This window comes from Microtus pennsylvanicus, chromosome 5, assembly GCF_037038515.1.
Source record: "Microtus pennsylvanicus isolate mMicPen1 chromosome 5, mMicPen1.hap1, whole genome shotgun sequence".
NCBI classification, from domain to species: Eukaryota; Metazoa; Chordata; class Mammalia; order Rodentia; family Cricetidae; genus Microtus; species Microtus pennsylvanicus.
The window spans coordinates 36,625,664-36,641,479 of record NC_134583.1 but is presented as its reverse complement, the minus strand read 5'-3'; the positions used below and the strand labels follow the sequence as shown (position 1 = coordinate 36,641,479).

The 15,816-nt window shown below is 40.6% G+C and overlaps 1 protein-coding gene across 1 annotated transcript in view; it reads right to left on the bottom strand.

Moving 5' to 3' along the window:
- The window catches only part of Chmp4c (charged multivesicular body protein 4C), a 46,914-nt gene that overhangs the window by 13,791 nt on the left and 17,307 nt on the right, over positions 1-15,816 (bottom strand). Inside the window, exon 2 of the mRNA XM_075971514.1 lies at positions 1,808-1,985. Within this exon, the coding sequence (XP_075827629.1) occupies positions 1,808-1,985 (178 nt within the window). The remainder of the gene's footprint in view (positions 1-1,807; positions 1,986-15,816) is intronic.

The window sequence follows — 15,816 nt, the reverse complement described above, 5'->3', positions numbered from 1 at the left end:
AGGCCAAGCTGATTAGACAGAAGAGAAGTGAGCGTCCTTCATTATGAGGTAGCCTCACCACTGAAAGGCTGAGCCCAGGACTCCCCGTCTTTTCAGTTCCTCAGACTCTACTACGACAGAACTGAGAACATCGGCATGTTTTCATAGGTGATGGAAAGGAATTATCTTATCATTTTCTTCCCACCCGTTATGCTCAATTCTCATTAGAGCTGTGGCAAATGTGTTTGCTAAAGGGAGCACAGGGCATGTACGACCAAAGTCTGGGGCTGAGACTAAACCTCTCTCCAAAGAGCATGATTGTCTCATGCTGCTAAGGGACTTAGAGGTAAAGCCCAGCTTTGCAATCCACTTCAGCACTCAAGTTTTCCACCGTGGGGTACTGGGAGTCCCACCGTGGGTACTGGGAGTCCCATCGTGGGGTACTGGGATCCCACCGTGGGGTACTGGGAGTCCCACCGTGGGGTACTGGGAGTCCCACCGTGGGTACTGGGAGTCCCATCGTGGGTACTGGGAGTCCCATCGTGGGGTACTGGGATCCCACCATGGGGTACTGGGAGTCCCACAGTGGGGTGCTGGGAGTCCCACAGTGGGATGCTGGGAGTCCCACAGTGGGGTGCTGGGAGTCACACAGTGGGGTGCTGGGAGTCCCACCGTGGGGTACTGGGATCCCACCGTGGGGTACTGGGAGTCCCACCGTGGGGTACTGGGATCCCACCGTGAGGTACTGGGATCCCATCGTGGGGTACTGGGAGTCCCACAGTGGGGTGCTGGGAGTCCCACAGTGGGGTGCTGGGAGTCCCACAGTAGGGTGCTGGGAGTCACACAGTGGGGTGCTTGGAGTCCCATCGTGGGGTACTGGGAGTCCCACCGTGGGTACTGGGAGTCCCACCATGGGGTACTGGGATCCCACCGTGGGGTACTGGGATCCCACCATGGGGTACTGGGAGTCCCATCGTGCATATAATGGGCTCTGAAGTACCAGTATGGCAGCTGGTTGATGAGTTACTAAGGCAAGAAGATGGCCTCAAAGACCTTTGCCTCTTCTGGCCCTCTGGAACAGAGTCTGTATCTCAGCACTTACTACTCCTTGGCCAGGAGTCTACTGTCACTGTCCCTAATCAGCAGAGGGCCAGGTCGCAGGTCTGCATTGCCCACAGTGAACATGGACCACGGTACCTTCCCATATCTCAGAGACTGACTGCTCAGTGCTTGCTTGCAGCAGGAACTGTGCTATGTCTAGCATCTCACTGAACTTCTCAACAAGCCGAAGTAAGTAAGAAATGACAGGTGAGGAAACTGAGTCAGGGAGACATAGAAAGTCATTTGCCAGGGTACAGTCAACTTTGGGAATGGGATTACAGCCAGAAAACTATAAACCCTGGTCCCAGAAACTAATACTTTGTGTCAGGGGCTTTCAAAAAGTAGGTGATGTCCGTCTTGGCCTGGGGAACTCGGTTAAAACAGAAGTTCTATTCTCCAGCTAAATTCAAGGAGGCTGGGTATCTGCATGCTCTTAACAGCTTTTATCTAGATGATTGTCATAGGCACCAAAGAATGGCAACCACTATTCTACAGTTCTAATACCTTCACTGACCTTAGAATCCTAGAATTACTGTTTTTACAGATAGGATTTCATAAAGGAACTGAGAAATGGTGAAAACAAAATTCTATACTTTTATCCTTTTTTTTATTTTGTCACTGGAAATTCAAAACTACTTCTGAGAGAGCATTCCATTCAATACCAGAATCATCATACGGTTTCACAGGCTCTCCCCAACATTAAGGACAAGGAGTCTGGGTCACTCACATGTTTTCATGAACAGCTTTCATTGCCTTGGCTGCAAAGCCCATGTTCCGTAAGACCTCAGTGTTGGTGTGCGAGTTCTCTAGCGCTTCCCGCTGGAACTCAATGGTGGACAGGGTGCCATCAACCTGCGAGAGCTGCTTCTCAAACCTCTTCTTCCTTTTCAACGCCTGCAAGGCAGCTAAACAAGGAAGAAACCAGTGTTTGTATCAGAAGAAACAGCTACACTCACTTAAGAGGCTCAGACCATGCATGTACCCAGAACTGCTGAAACCTGAGGACCGATATCACATTAAACAGCCCCAAGACACGGGGAACATCTGTCTGTCCGTCTCTACACCAGCTATTCTCTCAAAACACTCGGTTATTCTTTCTTCTGAAGGTCTGGCAAGTGTAAGAGGAGAGAAAGTCAACTTGCATAGTCACAAAATATGCCACAGAAATATGTATGTTCATGTCGTATAGGGGGTAAAGGTTAAGTATATAAGGAAAAGCCATACCAAAAAAAAATCAATCTTTACAAGAGGCAAAGACCTTAATGGCTGTCAAATCTAGCCTCCTTTCTTGAAGGCAAATTTACTAAAACTCAAAGAAACACAGTGACTTGCTAAAGACAGCCAGTTTAAGGCAGCTAGAACTTAAAGTCTTGAGCTGAGCATCTTGATTTGAAGGGAGATGGCCCTTAGGCTGATGTCCCGAAATCAGTGCGGCTGGAGTCCTGCCCCGGGGTCAGATGGCACGCTGCTGAGAAGGCAGAGCACTGTTTCTGAGAAACAAGATCTGAACAACCCTACCCCTGGCCAGTTACTTGCTCCACCTGGAAGCCACAAAACCAAGAGTCCTTTAGACTGTGGCACCCTGTGACATAGCCTCCAAAAGGGCTCAAAACATCCAGGTTGACAAGACATTTGGGGAAAATCCAAGAAGAGAACAGTAGGACTGTGTTAGAATACGTACAATGTATAATATACAGACAAAAGATAACTAAACAGATTTGGCAAAGGAAGTCAAGTGGTTTGTGGATTCAGAAGGAAGCAGGCAAATTATCACAACAAATCTCTGGGGAAACCTCCCAGTCTGTGCTGGCCAAGGGTTTCTTTGCAGATCCAGTGGATTCCGCTATTTATTCCATTGTGCCCAGACTCTCACGCAGCCACGGCCTCTTGGTAGTTCTACTAGTGATTGATGGAGCTCTATTCTTCCCAAGTGCCTGTCGGGCAGCCACCACCATAAATGACACAGTAACTGTCTGGAGCGGGGATTTGACAGAAAACTAATGTTTATTTAATGAAACCCTCCACCCTGGGAAAACAACAGAATCCAAGGCAGAAATCCAAGAAAATGATAAAGGAGCATGCACATCCCAACCCAAGCCACCTTGGTGTCTGTATTCAGAGTCCACCTTGGTAACACTAAGGTACTGTCGTATGGTTTGTGATTCCGCAGATGGTACAAAGAAATATTAACCCAAATGCAATGGCTGTGATGTATTAGGAGAAGGAACAGTCAAGCGAACCATGGGAAAAAATCTAAGAAGCAAATGAAGAGACTCAGGACTGCAGAAGCCAGCACCAGTGTTGACAGAAACGAAGAGAATCAGGACTGCAGAAGCCAGCACCGGTGTTGACAGAAATGAAGAGACTCAGGACTGCAGAAGCCAGCACCAGTGTTGACAGAAACGAAGAGACTCAGGACTGCAGAAGCCAGCACCCGTGTTGACAGAATACAGAAGAGATTTGCAGTGACTTTATTTGTGGAGATAGGCAACTATTTTGTGAAAGATTCATGGACAGCGAAAATTTTTTTGAAAACCCGTATAAAAATACCCTATCCTATTTTTATTCCTTTCCTCTGAAATCCCATTTTACTTTATTTAAAATTAGTATTTTGAAATTCTTTTTATTATAATCTGTCTGCAATAATTTTATGTAAATCTCTATTTCAAACACGGTTTGTTAGCTTGTTTGCTTGTCTTTGAGACAGGATTTCATTATGTAGTTTAGACTGGATTCAAACTCATGAATGCCTTGTCTCACTCAACTTCCAAAGTCCTATAATTTCAGACATGCACTACCATGTCTAACTCAAAAATAGGATACTTGGTTTTTTTTTGAATGCTAAAAGATTTTCCACATGGTTATACAGGTGAAGTCTATCTCCAGAGTGAATTCTTTAGAACATCATGGCAACAGGAACTGCTGAAGACTTTGAACAATACTTAAATGGATATATGCATTAGAATTCTTTCCAGTATAAATCTGTGCGTGAGTTACAGAAACTGGATGTGCTGAAGACTTTCCCACATTACAGACACTGTGTGAGATCTTTATGCTTGGTAAAAGGACAAGAACAAAGAAATAGTTTATATACCATGTGTACATACAAAAGGTTTCTATCCATTGTGAATGTTTTTACTCTTGGACCAAGTGAATCTAGTAAAGACTTTCTGACAATGATTACACACATTAGGCTACTGACTAGTGTGAAGAGTTTCACGTCTGTTATGATCACAAGAGCAGCTGAAGGCTTTTCTACAATTTTTATGTGCATAAGGCTTTACTTTCAAGTGTACTATTTTATATCTGTCTACAGAATGAAGTTTCCACATCTTTTACACACAAAGAGTTCCTCTCCAGTGTGATTGTTTTTCGTGCAAATCAGGACAAATTGTAAGTGTTGAAAGGTTTCCTGTAAGGTTTACATGCAAAAACCTTCTCTCCAATTTGAACCTTTTCATGGATGTTCAGCTGACTGGAGTGGGTAAATGCTTTCCCACAATGCACACATATATAACACTTCTCTTCAGTATGATCTCTTTCATGTTCATGAACCTTACATAAATAGAAATTGATGAAGGGTTTTACACAATACTGACATGAATAAGGCTTCTCTAAAGTGTGACTTCATTCATGTCTGTTATGACTACTGAGGTCACTGAGGCTTTTCCAAGATGTTTACATGCTCAAGACTTTTCTACCATGTGAATCTTTTCCTGAATGTCCAGGTGATTGGAGCAGGTAAACACTTTTTCACACTGCTTAAATGTATTAGAATTCTCTTTAATGTGAACTCTTTTCAAGAGTCTTACAAGAACTGAAACTTGTATAGGCTTTTTCACAATGCCTACATGAAAAACGTTTCTCTGCAGTGTGACTCCTTCCATGTCTGTTACAACTTCTGGTGTTGTTGAATGATTTTCCACAATGCTTAGACCCATAAGGCTTTTGTCAGTGTAAATTATTTCATGGATGTTCAGATGCCTACACCAGAAACAGTTTTTCCACAATTTTTGCATGTATAAGTCTTTGCTTTTCTGTAGTGTGGCTCCTTTCATGTCTGTTACACCTACTGGATTTGTTGAAGGCTTTTCACAATGCTCATGCATAAGATTTCTCTGCAGTATGGTTCCTTTCATGTCCGTTACAATTACTGGAGTGGTTGAAGGCTTTTCCACAATGCTGACATGCAGAGGTTTTTTTCCAGTGTGAATTATTTCATGCATATTCAGAATCCTGGGACAGAAAAGGGCTTTTCTACAATGCTTGCATGTATAATTTCTCTCTGCTGTGTGCATTTTTTCATGAATGTTACAAGCACCGGAATTGGTGTATACTTTTCCACAGTGCTTACATGCATACGTTTTCTCTCTAGTGTGAATTCTTTCATGAATATTTCAATAAGAAAAACTGGTGACATTTTTCCACAATGCTTACATGCATAAGCTTTTTCTGCAGTGTGCCTCCTTTCATGTCTGTTACAACTACTGCAACTGTTGAAGGCTTTTCCACAATGCTTACATGCATAAGGCTTTTTTCCAGTGTGGATTATTTCACGGATATTCAGATTACTTGAACAAAAAAGGCTTTTCCACAATGCTTACATGCATAAGGTTTCTCTCCAGTGTGGCTCCTTTCATGAATGTTTCGATAAGAAAAATGGGTGAAGTTTTTTCCACAATGCTTGCAAGCATAAGGCTTTTGTTCAATGTAACTGCTTTTGTGACTTTTATGATGATTGAATTGGGTGAAGGCTTTTCCAAAATGTATTGTCTCCTTTGTGAGTTACTTTATGTTTCTCAAAGCATGTTGCATATTTAAATGTTTTGCCACATTGCCTACAAATGTACCTCTTCTCTTCAATATGACTTTTTTCATGGTTGGTAAGCTCACTGGAATCAATGAAGGATTCTTCACAGAGACTACATACATATTGTTTCACATCTTTATGGGTTTGTTCATCATTCTGGCCATGTGTGTATCTCATGAAGACATCCTCATTGAGTTTATCTTCAGTGTGAGTTCTCTCCTGAGGCTGATCAAAACAGAGACTCTTACAAGCTTCATTACATTGTTGTTTTTCCCTGGGTTTCTCTTCAGGAGAAGCTTCAAATACCTGAAGTGATTCAAAATAAATGATATCTTTCCAATGTTTCTGATGTTTAAAAGCTTTTGCCACAGCTCGCTTATACAGTGGTGGTTTCCCTCTCCCTTTTTCTCTGAGATACCCATGTAAGGATAAATGACCAATAATGTTTGTTACAAGCAATGAGTCTCATGAGCTCTTACTCTGGAAGACATATCTTTATTGATCACATTCTCTGGAATAGGTTGCTGGTTTTTATCACACTCATTATGACATTCATTTACATAATCTTTCTCAGTGCTCTGAATTTCCATATTCCTGCTGAGATCTTTATAGTCCTCTTCAATATTTTCTTCTAGTGCTTTTTCTATGGAGATCAGATTAGAAAATGTTTCCTTCATCACATCTCTGTAGAGATTCTTTTGATTAGAATCCAACATAGACCACTCTTCTAAGGCAAAGTTCACTGCCACATCCTCAGTATTTAATGGCTCCATCTCGTACTTCTGATGTGTCTCAGTTTCTTCCCAAGAGGCCTGTGATACTTATTTTAAGTAGCATATAATTGACAGTTTACTCAATAGTCACTATTTAATACATATTTTCGTCTTATTTACTGTAATAACTTTTTGGTTTATGGATATATTTTATGCATTTTCTGACTACTATACTCTTTGTCCTCTTTTTCCCTTTATGTGAGATGATAAATACCTTTGTTCATTTTTTACTTTGATTACTTGTGTATACTACATTTTTTCCTCAGATGCATATATTTGTATTTACATGTAATGTATTTGTGGAGTTTTATAGCCCTTTTAAAAATTAATTAATATCACCACCAGCAAAAATTAAAATCAAAGAAACTAACAATCACTGATCATCAATATCCCTTAATATAAATGGATTCAACTCACCTAAAAAAAAAAAAAGACACAGGCTAAGCCGGGCAGTGGCAGTGTATTCTTTCAATCCCAGCACTAAGGAGGCAGAGGCAGGTGGATCTCTGTGAGTTCAAGGCCAGCCTGGTCTATAAGAGCTAGTGCCAAGATGGGCTCCAAAGCCACAGAAAAGCCTTGTCTCGAAAAAAAAAAAAGACACAGGCTAACAGATTGGATACAAAAACAGAATCCATCCTTCTGCTACATACAAGAAACACACCTCAACTTCAAAGACAGCTATCACTGCAAAGTAAAGGGCTGGGAAAAGATTTTCCGATCAAACGGACCTAAGAAACAAGCTGGTGTAGCTATCCTAATATCTAACAAAATAGGCTTCAAACTAAAATCAATCAAGAGACAAAGAAGGACATCTCATATTAGTCACAGGAAAAATCCATCAAGAGGAAATCTCAATACTGAACATCTATGCCCCCAAATATGAGGGAACCCTCATATGTAAACAGAAATATTACTAAAGCTTAAATCACACATTAAACCCCACACACTAATAGTGGGAGACTTCAACACCCCATTCTCACCACTGGATAGGTCAGTCAGACAGAACATTAACAGAGAAATAAGGAAACTAACAGATGTTATGACTCAAGTGAACATAACAGACATCTATATAACATTCCATCCAGACATAAACAAATATACTTTCTTCTCATCACCTCATGAAAACTCAAAAATTGACCACATGCGGCTTTGTTGGAGGAAGTGTGTCACTATAGGGGTGAGCTTTGAGGTCTCTTAAGGTCAAAATACTGTCCAATGTCTCAGATCACTTCCTGTTGCCTGAAAGTCAAGAAGTAGGAATCCCAGCTCCTTCTCCAGCACCATGTCTGCCTGCCATGTCCCACCATGATGACAATGGACTAACCCTCTGAACTGTAAGCAGGCCACCCCAATTAAATGTTTTCTTTAAAAAAAAGAAAAATTGACCACATGCTTGGTATCAAAGTAAACCTAAACAGACACAAAAAAAAATTGGAATAACTCCATGTATCTTATCAGATCACCATGGCTTAAAATTAGAATTTAACAACAAAACTAAGTTCAGAAAATCCACGAACACAAGTTTAACAATGCTTACCTGAATCACCATTGGGTCAAGGAAGAAATAAAGGAAAAAATTAAAGACTTTCTAAAATTCAACAAAAATGACCACACAGCGTACCTAAACTTATGAGACACAATGAAAGTGGTGTTAAAAGGAAAGTTCATAGTACTAAATGCCTGCATAAAGAAACTAGAAAAATTCCACACCAGTGTGCTAACAGAACACCTGAGAGCTCTAGAACAAAAAGAAGCAAACACACCCAGGAGGACTAGAGGCCAGAAAATAATCAAATTGATAGCTGAAATCAACAAAATAAAAACAAAACAATACAAAGAATCAATGAGGACAAAGGGGTGATTCTTCAAGAAAAATCAAAAACTAGACAAACCTTAACCCAAAGAAAAACGACTATCCACAACCCTAGAGAACCTAGACAACAAAGAAGACCCTAAGAGAAACAGAGATATACATGGATCTAAATAGGAAGGAAAGACAAGATCTCCTGAGTAAATTGGGAGTGTGGGGGTCATGGGAAAGGGGAAGGAAGAAGATGAATGGAGAAAAATGTATAGCACACTAAAAACAATAAAAAAAGAAAGAAAAAAGAAAATTTATATCTATATGTTGTTTGGAAATTAGATTATCTTATCATCACAGTCTATAATATCTAAATAAAATAATCAAAAATTTTACTTCTATAATCCCATCATTTCAGAGGCTGAGGGTCACAAATTGGAAGAAAGCATAGAGCATGATAGCCAGTTTCAAAACAGCCTAGTCTATACAATGAGATCCTTTTGTTCATCAAAATACATTACTATTAATAACAGCAGTATTGTTAGTTGATTATTGCTAATCTTTTTATCCTTTTAATATTAAAAGGCTCTTGTTAATACTTGTATTAAACTTCACAATTTCAGTTATTTTATAGTGTTTCAGTTAAATTATAGTGTTTATTCTTTCTTATTTTCTTATTATTGCTCCCTCTATCCCACATTGTTCTCATTCTTAGACTTAAAACATTTTTCTGGAGTGAGTCTTCTTTTGTTCACCCTCACACACACACACACACACACACACACACACACACACACACACACACACTAACGTATAAAGGTGGACACATAAATTCTCTGAATACCTACACGTCTAAACTGTCTTCCGCACTGGGGACAGTGCTGTGTCGTCTGCTCCTTCCTCTTGCCCAGGAAGTTCCACACCATCCATTGCAGACATGAAGACATGGCTGTTGCTCCTCCAGCTATAGTGTCTGGACACTCCCGTGCTGGAGAACCAGTCTTCCTTCAGACTGAGAAAATGATTTTCTATTGTTTCCTTTGTTACTTCTTCTCCGTTATTTCTATGTACTCTCTTCTGAAATCCTTATTTTTTAGCCATATCTTTTTTAATTTTATTAGCTATATTTTATTGGCTATATGTTTGCTCCCTTAGTGAACATTCTCTTTTTTGTCTCTGTTTCAAAATCCCTATAAGTCTTAATTAACATCTCTGCATTTTTGTTAGAAGTTCTAGGACTCCTTGACTTTGATTTTTAGATCTCTAATTTATCTTCAGCTATATTCATTTCTGCTATTTTTTTTTAAGTATTTTGCTTGTTGTGTTTCAGTTTGGTAACTCTAACACTCAGTTCTCATCCACAATGAGGGTCTATAGATGTTTGGAAATGGCAACAGTAACATAGTTTATCAAAGTCTACAGCTTGCTTGGTGAACTCATCGTTATGAGATTTCCCGGACAAACACAGATAGACACAACTCCGAACACTCCTTATTCCTCTAGTCTCGGACAACTGTGTTGAGGCTGGTATCAATGTGCACTTCTGAAGTTCCTATCGCCTTTATGGAAAAGCTGCAGATTTCTCTGAGTGCCTGAGAGATACAAATCCTAAGGGCCACTCATAGATGTGCTTTATGAATATTCGTGGTGCACTCTGGTATCACTACCTCCTTGATAGCAGAACATCCCTTCTTTTTCTCAACATGCTTCCTAGCAGGAGACTTTCTGGGCACCCAAGTTGGAAAGAAAGTGTTTGAGCTTTTTGAGATATTTTGATGTAGGATTCTCCTCTGTATGCTGTAATTACCATTGATTAATAAAGAATCTGCTTTAGGCCTATAGCAGGGCAGAACAAAGCTAAGCAGCTGGTGGGAGGGTACGTAGGGGAGGGACACGAGGGATGCTGCGAGAAAGAAGGTGGAGTCAGGAGATGCCATGTAGCTGCCAGAGGGGAAAGATGCAAGTTGCTAGCTGGAACCTTGCCCATAGGCCTCAAACCTCATGATAAAATATAAACTACTAAAAGTAGGTTAACCAAAGATATAAGAGTTTGCTAACAATTACGCTTAAGTGATTGGCCAAGCAGTGATTTAAATAATAAAGTTTCTATGTGATTATTTTGGGAGTCTGGGCAGCTGGGAAATGAACAAGTAGCCTCCCCCAACAGGGTCTTGTCGGGCCCAAAATGGCCCTGAAATTCCTGTCCTCCTGATTCTGCCTCCCAAGTCATAATATTAATATATATTCTTTTAACAGCTTTTATTCCCAACATTCTTCTCTCTTGGGCCCATTGCTTGCTTTACTTAAGATACATTTCATTCATACAGCTGCCTTCTCTCAAGATTCTTATCTTCTTCTACAGCTTCACATTTGTAAACTAAATACTAGCAAAGAGTGCACTTTGTGTGTTGTTATAGCTCCCAGAGAAGGCCATGGTCCTGTAAAGGAAGGGTCATGCTCTCCTTCCATGGCAGGACAAAATACACAGCTGGTAGTTCCTGCACTTGCTACTAAAGGCTTGCCTGTGGGTTTGCAAACACTGACATCCCTCCCTACCCTCCCTGATCCCATCCCCACCTGCCCAGCTGGAGGCCAAGATATACTTGGGAACTGCTCTCTCTCTCTTCCTCTTCAGGTGCAACACCCACAGTTGGCACCTTGACAAAAAGCATCTACAAGCTGGGCGGTGGTGGCGCACGCCTTTAATCCCAGCACTCGGGAGGCAAAGGCAGGCAGATCTCTTTGAGTTTGAGACCAGCCTGGTCTACAAGAGCTAGTTCCAGGACAGGTTCCAAAACCACAAAGAAACCCTGTCTCGAAAAACAACAACAACAACAACAACAAAGCATCTACAATTTAATTACAGACTAGGTTTTATGTATGTGACCTGTCCTTTAGGGAATATCTAAAATTATTTTTTTAAGTTAACTGATCTAAAGTCCTTGGTATAACATGACACTTAAGTAAGGATGAGCATATTAATGACCAGGTGGGAGGGGGGCTCTCGGTGCACACAAGAATGGCCAGATGACACCCTCTTTTGTCACATTGAATTAATTCAGAACTACCGTTGGTCTATGACACTGGTCTGTGGTTACGTACAAAGTCTGTTCCACCCCACCTCACCTGTGCCTGATTATAAACCCTTTGAAAAAAAGACCAAGCCCCTTATGACCTATTACCTTAGCACCTGCTCCAATTACTGGTACATAATCAACCAAAAGCACAACAAAAACTAATGATTTTCTATATATTTCAGTGCGGTGGTTTGAATAGAATGACCCCTTGGGTTCATATATTTAGATGCTTAGTCACCACAGAGTAGAACTGTTTGAAAGAATTAGAAAGATTAAAAGGTGTGGGCTTGTTGGAGGAAGTGTATCACTGAGGGTTGACTTTGAGGTTTCAAAGGCCCACGACAGGCCCAGTTTCTGTCTCTTGGCCCGAGGATTGGGATATAAAACTCTCAGCTATTTCTCTAGCACTATGTGTGCTGCCATGTTTCCCACGAGGACAAGAATGAACTAAGCCTCTGAAATTGTAAGCAAGCCTTCAATTAAATGCTTTATCTTATAAAAGTGGCCTTAGTCATGGTGACTCTTAATAGCAAGAGAGTAGTAACTACAATAGCCAGACTGGGATTAAGAAATTTATGAAATTTGTGTCATTAATCCTCAAGTACCAAGAGAAGGCAATTTTATTCGCAATTTTACAGGAGGTGCAATGAATGGTGATATTGTGCTTGTGTTCCAACAAATAAAGCTTGCCTGAAGATCAGAGGATGGAGCTAGACACTAGTAAATCATAGCGGCCAGGCAGTGGTGGCACACACCTTTGATCCCAGCACTTGGGATCTCAGGCCTTTGATCCCATCACTAGGGAGACGGAGACAGAAAGTGAAATGACTGGGTGGAGAGAGGAATATAAAGCAGGAGATACTATGGGATAATGCTCTTGTACACTGTAAAGATTTGTTAGTTATTATGGCTTAATAAAATGCTGATTGGCCAGTAACCAGGCAGGAAGTATAGGCAGGGTAACCCGACTAGGAAAATTCTGGGAAAAGGAAAGCCAGAGGCAGAGGAAGCAAGATGAGAATACCTCACTGAGAGAAGGTGCCAAGCCACGTGGCTAAACATAGATAAGAATCATGGATTAATTTTAAGTTGTTAGAGCTAGTCAAAATAAGCCTGAGCAATTTGTCAAACAGTTTGTAACTAATATTAAGCCTCTGAGTGGTTATTTTAAAAGCAGCTATGGCATCAGGTGGGACATGAAACCTCCACTTACAAATGACACCCAACATTCAGCAACTACATCCACATAAAACCTGAGAGACCTTGGGAAGGAATTCTAGACACAAAAGAATAGAGTCAAGCACAGCTTCCTGGTAACAGCAATTTCTCTTGTGGGATCTGTTTGATAGAGACAAGCAGAGACACAGCTCCTTTAAGAGAGGCGTCCTGACTCAATGTTAGCAGCAAAAACCGTGCAGCTCTAGCTCTGGCTGTCCTGGAGCTTGCTTCATAGATGAGGTTGGCCTCGAACTCACAGAGATCTTCCTGCCTCTGCCTCCTGAGTGCTTGGATTAAAGACATGCACCACCGCTGCCATGCAACTCTTTTAAGAGGCCCTGCTACCAAACACTTAAATGGTGTTTATGAGCAGCTGACAACATGCTTATTGGTGGTGGCATGAACCTAGAAACTCCACAGAGTTATGGCAATAAACACAGCTCCTGCCAATACCTCCTCCATGAAGCTAGACTCTTAGGAAGCCAAGAAATGGGGCAGAGCCAGCCTCCAAAGCCACTGTTTTAATCCTAGCCATGCTGCTAAGCAGATTAAAGACTCATGTGGTCAGAAAAATAGAGACAGTAAAGACAAATTCAAATTAAAAAGAACCTCTAAACAGTTTTACAGTGTGTTTAAAAATATATGTAAAGGGAACCGGGCAGTGGTGGTGCACACCTTTAATCCCAGCATTCGGGAGGCAGAGGCAGGGGGATCTCTGTGAGTTCGAGGCCAGCCTGGTCTAGTTCCAGCTAGTTCCAGGACAGGAACCAAAAGCTACAGAGAAACCCTGTCTTGAATATATATATATATAGGATTGGAAGAAAAAAGAATAAAGGAAGTCCTTTAAAAAGAAATATAATAATAAATAAAAGCCACATAAAGATGGAAAATATACAGAGAATTTGAATACTGTATGTTATTGTGTTTTCTTTGAATTGTTTGACTGCTGAGGAAGGAGCAACAGCTGCTAAAAGACATTTGATTATGAATGATGCTGGATTAATCCAACATATATATCTTAAAAATACCTTGACTTCAAAATTTAAGTCAGAACATATTCTCTTTGGGAAAGAGGTTCTGTTTTTATTTCCACAGGAAATGAGAAGCTGTGGATTCATTCTAGGTTATGAGAAATCAGGTTTGATTGAGAAAGATCCCCTGAAAAATCTCTGTAGGAGCGGGTGGCCCAGATGATCCAATCTCAGAGGACCACTGCTGCAGTTTCCTCTGAGTTCTACATTTAGAAAGTCTCAAGGTGGCTGGTTGAGGTGGGCCAGCCTCACATAATTCTCCAGTCAGGATTTGATCATAATCCTAAATTTTTTCAGTGTACCCCCAATCAACAGGAAGTAGCTTAGAAAACCATGCCCACATTCCCCCCCAAAAAATGGATTAAGGATGTTTGGCTTTTTTTAGAGTGTTGGTTACAAGTTGTTATGGATAAAGACCAGGGAAAAAGCTAAACAAAGGAGATTAGATTCAGAGTTCTTGTTTTGAAAAGGAAAATGCTGTGGGATAAGGCACTGTAAAGATTTGTCACTCATATTGGCTTAATAAAATGTTAATTGGCCAGTACTCATGCAGGAAGGTGGGGCAATAGCACTAGCAGAATTCTGGGAAGAGGAAAAGCAGAGATGCAGTCACCAGCCAGATGCAGAGGAAGCAAGATGAGAATGCCTTACTGAGAGAAGGTACTAAGCCACATAGCTAATCATAGTTAAAAATTATGGGTTAATTTAAGTTGTAAAAAGCTACTTAGTAATAAGCCTGAGCAATTTGTCAAACAGTATGTAACTAATATTAAGCATCTGAGTGATTATTTTAAGAGCAGCTGCAGGACCAGGCAAAACGAGAAACTTCCAGTTATAGGAGGAGACAGGAGTTCAGCCTCTGAGAATCGTAAAGCAAGAACTCTCGTGACTGGCTGCTCTGATTCTCTGATCTTTAGGCAAGCTGCACAAATAAAATATCATGACAAGTGAGTATTAATTGTAAATTGCCATAATTTTCTGAACCTGTATAATAGTACAGTGCCGCAGAAAACATATGGCCCTCAAGCCTGGGGTGTAAGTTTTCTATGACTTTTACAAATACCTGCTCTTGGGGAAAGCCACTCCCTTGTTTCAAAGTTCAGTTTGCTAGTTCAGAAATTTATATTAAATGAGACCAGGGAATTCCAAGAATTGGTGATAAATTATGAGACCATCTTATATACTCCTTGTGTTTTATTTAGTAACTAAATAATTAGCTCTCTATATAACATTCTCAATTAATGAGTTTGTACATTTTATTTGTTAATTACCATTGACAAATTGCCAACTGTTTTCAGGATAACTTTCAACATGAACAAATATAATAAAACATCTCCATCTGTCCATTGGCACAACAAATAATGCTATTCAGCAGATAGCCTGAGAAGCTAAATTTCAATTGTATATCTCTACCCAACATCCTGGAAGTAGAAGGCCAGTACATCATCCCTATCCTAGCAGACTGGTTCAGAGTCTGTGCTCATTAAAAACTCACCAGCATATTTTGAACACGAAAGTGTTCTTCCTATTTTAAAGATAATTTTAGTTCTCCATTAATAAATATGACATGTTTACTCTTTAAAATATGTATAGATTACTCTTGAAAATCAAGAAACACAATTTGGTTTGTGCCTATGATTGAATACTACCTCAAGCACTTAATAACCTGGGTGTATATTGACCTCTATGTGTGACCTTCCCTAGTCCTGGTAATATTCCTCTCCCAGATAGTAAGAGCCACACCCAGAGGACAGTAGGACACTGTGCCCTGGAGCTTGTGTTCCCCAGACTGTTACTTTTAAACAATTATGGATTTGAATGGATAAAAAGCCATCCAGGTTTTTAGGCATTAGGCCAAATAAACATGGAAAATGTCCATTGAGGTGTCTAGAACATCATGCTCATTTCCTTCACAGGTGGTCAGAATCCCACGGACGGAGCTACAAGACACAACACCCAACCTTACACATGTTATTTATCAGAGACTATTTTATTCCATGTGTGTCCATGTGCACATGTGGAGGGG